Raw genomic sequence first — 6,521 nt, forward strand, 5'->3', positions numbered from 1 at the left:
TCAAGAATACAATTACTTATTATTCAATTGGTTAATATAAAAATAATATGACAGTCGTTAATAATTTATTATCTTACATGGGTATTATTTAAGAGAACAAAATTATTATTTATAACGAAGAAAAAAATGATATGAGTGAAATACTCGTACATTTTTAACATTAATATAACATTTTTTTGTTTTTTTTTATTAATTATCCCGCCACCGTATAGGCCATTGGGTACTGTTAACTATCGCAAGGAGTTACACGGTAGTGTTGGAACGGTTGTTGAAAATTCTTGTTTATGTATGGTAAGGTTTTTGGCACTAACAACCCTGTTGATCACCCATCCAAGAACTATAATAGTAGCAGTGGACGGTAGTGTGACTGATTGCAGCAAACGCCAAGGAACAGAATATAATTAATTTGATTTTTAAACTTGTTATAATAGAAATACAAAATAGAAATATATCAATTATCGTATACATATAAGTACCCACCCGAATATCCGAACTTAAGTATTTTTAATTTAACTATTTAAATTGGGTACACACACTTTTACAATGAGCTGGATAGTAATTAACAGGAAAGTGAAATAATATTATTCGTTGTAAGTTCTTGCATTCAAATTTCATAATATGCAGTCATTTATTTTAGACTTAAATAATCAAAAGGGATTTTGAGGACATGAAGTGGCCATGTATTTTTCACTGTGAATATTCTAAAATAAGATAATTTTGTTTTATGTGCTGCATAAATAAATATCATATTTTGAGGCCCATAACTATATTTTCTTATCTAAAAGCTGCAGGGCTCAATAAGTCGTATAATATGTACTAAATATTTTGAATTGACAAGTTCAATGCTTATTTGGTGGCTTGTATTGGTTTAAATTTTAACCAAATACCATTTTCTGGCATAATAATTAATGATCTTGAACTTAATCTCATTGGGATGTCTGTTTTTTCACATGGTTCCACTTCATATTTGGTCAAAAGTTCGGTTAACGCCAATTTCATTTCCATTTCAGCGAATCGTTTCCCTAAAGTTTGGACGACACACATTTAGTTACATGAATATTATTTATTACAAAAAAACAACTTGGCCCCATTGAGTAAAACATGAGGCCAACAAAGTTTACTGTTCATTATCGTTCGATTGCACCATACCTATACATAAGCGAGGTCCATCACCAAACGGCATATAAGTTCCATTTGGTCTTTTAGCTTTTTCCTCTGGTGAAAACCGTTCGGGGTCGAACGTCTCGGGGTCTGGATAATATCTGTAGTCGTGATGAATAGCGTACGTAGGAATAAGAACTTTTGTACCCTTTTCAATAACGAAAGTGTCATCGGGTACTTGGTAATCCTGCGTAGCTTCCCTAAATAGTGTTATAAGTGGTGGATACTTCCTTAAGGTTTCTGAAATATAATTGGTATTTACATTTTAAAAACCTCCCGTCAATATTACACTTAAGTTTTATAAATTAAATATTTGACTTTAATGTAATAAATCAATATTTAAATTAGCACAATCATTGTCATACACTCTTTTTCGTATTTCGTATTCTATGACAAATTAAATTAATTTGGCTTAATTTGACTGATTTATATGTTTTTTAAATTTCTCAATGATACAATTTTATTTATTAAGACCATCCATAGATACTGACCGGCTAATACCATTTCCAAATAATGTAAATCCTTTAGAAAATCATTGTCAATCTCATCGTTGTATTTATTCTTCGTCGTATTCATTTCTTCTCGCACTTTGTCATGTATTGGTTTTTTCAGTGCAAGTTCGTACAAACAAAAACTCATCGCCGTAGACACTGTTTCAAAACCAGCAGCGAATAGTATAAATGCATTTGCCACGATATCCGTTTCTAAGAATTCAACTAAATATACATAAAAAAAATTTAATACCAAAATCTATGCTATTCAATAATAAAAATTAATTGATGATAATAAATTGAATAATTAAGTATGTATACATATTACATTGTATACCTCTAAAGCTTTTTTCATTTGTTATATATTAATATAATACAATATTATAATGTTTTACGAGCGCATACAAGTTGGATATTAATAAGTGAAGAGTGTAATATGCATTGATTTATGATATTTTTCGTTAACTTTTGTAAAGAATTTTAGCTTATCTAGTCGGTGGACCATTTTTTATTTTCAGATTTGTTATTTTAACGGTTAAATTGAATTTGTTGATGAAAAATGGTAGAATTCACGCGCGGTATGCTTATTTTAAACGAAAAAGAATTCAATATTGTTCAAAAATAATTACTTACACTAAGACTTGGAGTTTTCAATTATTATACAGATAGGTTTTATATTAAAAATAAAATGTTTTTTGAAAAATTACCTCATAAGATAAGTTCAGCCAGTTAAATATGGAATACGTAATATTACATACTTGAATAGATGAAACAAATTGTTTGAACAATTCAATGTGGGCAGATAAATCGGCATTATGTCTCAAATATAGGTGCAGGTACGACTATATGGATATGGGATACGTGTATGGATTTCCCGTTAACTTTTAGATCATAAAATTATCCCAATGTATGCGAAATACACTGTTGTGTTTACTTTAAAATATTTCCCCGAAAAGTTGTCATAATATTGGCACACAATATTTGATTCGTTGTAACCTTAATATTATATTTCATAGTAAATGATAGTTAGGGATGAAGACTTCTAGTTTTTCCATACATTTTGTTTGGAAAGGTTACAAAAAATGTGAGTGATGTACACATGTGGTTCTTAACACAAAGGTTATATTAAACGTGCTATTAGGCATATTTTGTTGTTATCGCATATAAACGCATAATTAAGTGTATTATGACATTATAGACAAATAAATTACAATATTAGACAGTTATAAAAGCATACCCATATAAAATATTATAAAGTATTGATACTAAATGTAATGTCATAATATAAGTACTTATGTATAATATTATTGGTTTGGTAATTCACTATGCGGCCAATAACATCGTGACGAGTGTATGAAGTTAACTGAAGTTTCCCGTCATCATTTATCGCATAAGAGTAGCAGGTAATGTTGTTTGATTACCGTGCAATTTATTTTTGAAGTTTTTATCAATTAGCTAAAATATTATTTTTGGTATAAACATCATATTCAAGGTACTTACCATATTTTAGATACTACATTTTTTTAGAGAATATTTTGTACATATTATTTGTTTTTTTTAAAGCATAATTATTGTATATGCGTCTTTTAAAGTTTTTGAGCTCTATAAGTCCTCAGCCCTAATGATAATAATATATACATATTTATAAGTACTCAGTATTACTGGAATACTACTTTTATTACTTAAAATATAAATCTCATAAACAGATTTTAGTCTCTACGTGTCTTCAGCGTACGCTGCAGACAGTACACGCCTATGCTAATACGCCATCGGTCGCACCCAAGTGAAGTGACGTGCCCTGAGGTCCCATTAGTTCCTTATTTGTGTCTTATTGATATTACCAACACAATGCATTTAAATATATTATTATTTATATTATTTATAACATCCGCCTCAGTTGAAAATTTTTAGGCTCGCCACTGCCCAAGTGTTATTCTTTAAAACTGTCACGGATGTGTTGACATTCCGCGACAACCGATATTGTTGCGCGTAATATATAGCTACTTTTTTATGACAAAATATTCTGGCCACAAAACCAAATTATACCCGGAAAAATATTCTAATACAAAATATCTCATCAAAATTGATAATTCCATGACAAAGCATATTATATTCATAATAATAATGCGAAAAGTATAATGTCGGGTATCGGCACATATTATACTTATGATCGTGGTGGGACGTCGAAATCTAACCGTCGTAGGGTGAGCTGAATAATATTTTAACTATCTAAATTAGTTGCTTATTACAAATAGTCTATGTAAAAATACATGTATACTGTATAGGTACAATATTATATTATCATTTAACTATTTGAACATTTTCAAAAAAATGATTTAAAATTATAAAACAATACATATATATATAATATATATATATATAAATATTATTAAAACAAATTACAGGTATAAATAATTTAAATTCGATTATAATTTAATACATTAAAGTTTATAAAAATATATGTATCATCTTTAATCTACGTGCCTACTATGCAATATATTACTATTTATATTACTCTTTCGGTGAATATCGAGTAATTACTTAATAAATGTTGGTAATCAATTTCATTGTTGGCTGTGGAGAAATTCTATAATTTTTGAATTTCAAAATATTTAAAACTTGTTAGTAAAGAAAATTAAGTAAAAACAGTTAGCACACCACACACACGATACCTTTAACAATAACATAACGAATAACACAATCAATTAAGCCGAAGTGTGAACGGTTATTGCAGTACTCTTATCACAACTTTTATGATAGTTTATCATTAATATTTACGCGGAATATTATTTTGTCCCGAAATATTATGGATTTGGAATATTTTTAAATTTTTAATATTTATTATTTTTTTAATATTATACGTCTAGCTATATTTACCGTGACACTTAGACGTGTCACCCACATAGTTGCAAAGTATACTTACTATATAAATTTACTATACGCAATATTATCGTCAACTCATCATACCTGAAGGTTCGGTCTTGTTGACGACCAGGTCGGTCCTGGCCTGGATCAGTGACTGCATGACGTCGTCCCTGACGATGCCGTGTTCCTGCCGGTGCTTCATCGTGTCGGTGAACGCGGAGGTGAAGAACTGGGCGGCGTCTGGCGGGATGTCGCTGATGCGAAGCACGCGTCGTAGCGCCGGCGTCACCATCCAGGCCAGTTCTTTGAGCAGCACGCGGATCGACGGCGTGAACACGGCCTTGCCGTGCTTGCGGAACGCGGACCGCTCGTCGTTGATGGCGTTCAGGTGCAGTCCGAACGCGCACGTGCCGATGACGTCGGTCGAGTACTTGCCGAGCACGTCGCGGATCTCCATCTGGCCGCCGCCGGCCGGCATGTCCGCGGCCACGTTGCGCATCAGCTGCTGGCTGCACTCTTCCACCTGGCCGCGCATGTGCCGCAGCTTGCCCGAGGTGAACACGGGGCTCAGCTTTTGCCGCATGATCTTCCACTGGGCGCCGTTCATGTTGAACAGCCCGTTGGCCAGCGGGTTCTCGTCCGGCCGGGCCGTGTACATGCCGTGGTCGGTGAAGTGCGCAAAGTCGCCGATCAGCACGCGGTTCACCAGCGCCGGGTCGCACACCATCAGGTGCGGCGTGCGCATCTGGTAGAGCCCGCAGTACCGGTGACCGCGGAACTCGTCGTAGATCCGGCTGAACATGCGCGCCTGGTGTTCGATGCCCAGGGCCAGCCCGCCGATGTTGCCGAACAGCGGCACCGTCGGCCGCACGTACGGGACGCCTCGGTCGCGCCAATAACCGAACGTGGACGTCGAGAAGCGGTACGCCGTGGCCACCAACAACGCCAGCGCCGCGACCGTCCACCAGCCGGCCACCGAGTCGAGGAGCAGCTGCACCGCGGACATCGCGCGAGCAGTACTTTCCAACGGCAGTTTGGAACAGGAATTTTTTGATTGGTGTGTTCTGGTGGTCGGCGAATCTACTAGAACCGGCTGCGCTGTACAGTGCTATAGACGAACTGAGAGTAGACCGGCAGAGACGCGACGCACTGCGGCCACTTCGCGACAACCCACCGTGCTGAAGCACCACGCCGATCTCTTTTTCGCGTGGGTGCGGCCACAATACCGGTATACCAACGTTGTTATCGTAGTTGTGTTGCGGCGATGACTGTGTATTTATCAGAATATTATTGCGTATTACCACTATTGTTGCTGCCGGCGACCGAACGGCTCGCGACCTCGGGACGGTACTATAATGAATAACAAATTACACTTAATCATACGAGTCGACTCGATGCGACTCGGCTGCGACGGAGAAGAGATAATGACTTCCGACATGGCAGTACGCCTGCGCGGCGGCCTTGGCCACCGAAGAATAATTTAGAGTTATTAATGTACAATTAAATTTGCCGGTCGCGTTTTGGAGCGGTCTCGCGAGCGTAGGTGCATCCTCGTGCATGCACCTACTCGACGAAATAGGTGAACTGCGCATGACAACCATGACGCGTGTACTGCATATTCTACCAAAACACGTTCGCACTCCGGACAACGAGACCGAAACTTTTCATATCGCGTTTTTATAGCTGACCTTTGTCGTCATTTTGTCTTGTGCCAACGAACAATAGGTTAGATTTAGGCCTGCGATATCACGCGATATGTTACAACGATCGTTTTCGCAATATATATATATATATATATATATAGCGTAATATTATTGTTTGTGTATAATTATTGGGCTATGTCAATAACAACAAAAATAATTTGCACCTACATTGCTGATGTAGTGATGTACGCACGCGAATTGTGTAAATATGTGTGCGTAGTAAGTGATCATTAGTGGCTGTTGCCTGTGTAGAAAATAAATAGCTGAGAATATTATGTGCAAACGCACGCACGTCAATAAT

At 36.4% G+C, this 6,521-nt stretch overlaps 1 protein-coding gene across 1 annotated transcript; it reads right to left on the minus strand.

Moving 5' to 3' along the window:
* Positions 1-223: 223 nt before the first annotated feature.
* On the minus strand, positions 224-5,948 carry LOC111034779 (probable cytochrome P450 6a14). Its single transcript, XM_022316140.1, has 4 exons — positions 4,620-5,948; positions 1,653-1,877; positions 1,150-1,401; positions 224-1,022 (listed from the first exon to the last, which is right to left on the minus strand). The coding sequence occupies exons 1-4, from the start codon at positions 5,521-5,523 to the stop codon at positions 847-849; spliced, it is 1,557 nt and encodes a 518-aa protein (XP_022171832.1). The 5' UTR covers positions 5,524-5,948; the 3' UTR covers positions 224-846.
* Positions 5,949-6,521: the final 573 nt, after the last annotated feature.

The sequence above is a fragment of the Myzus persicae genome, unplaced genomic scaffold (genome assembly GCF_001856785.1).
Source record: "Myzus persicae strain clone G006 unplaced genomic scaffold, MPER_G0061.0, whole genome shotgun sequence".
NCBI classification, from domain to species: domain Eukaryota; kingdom Metazoa; phylum Arthropoda; class Insecta; order Hemiptera; family Aphididae; genus Myzus; species Myzus persicae.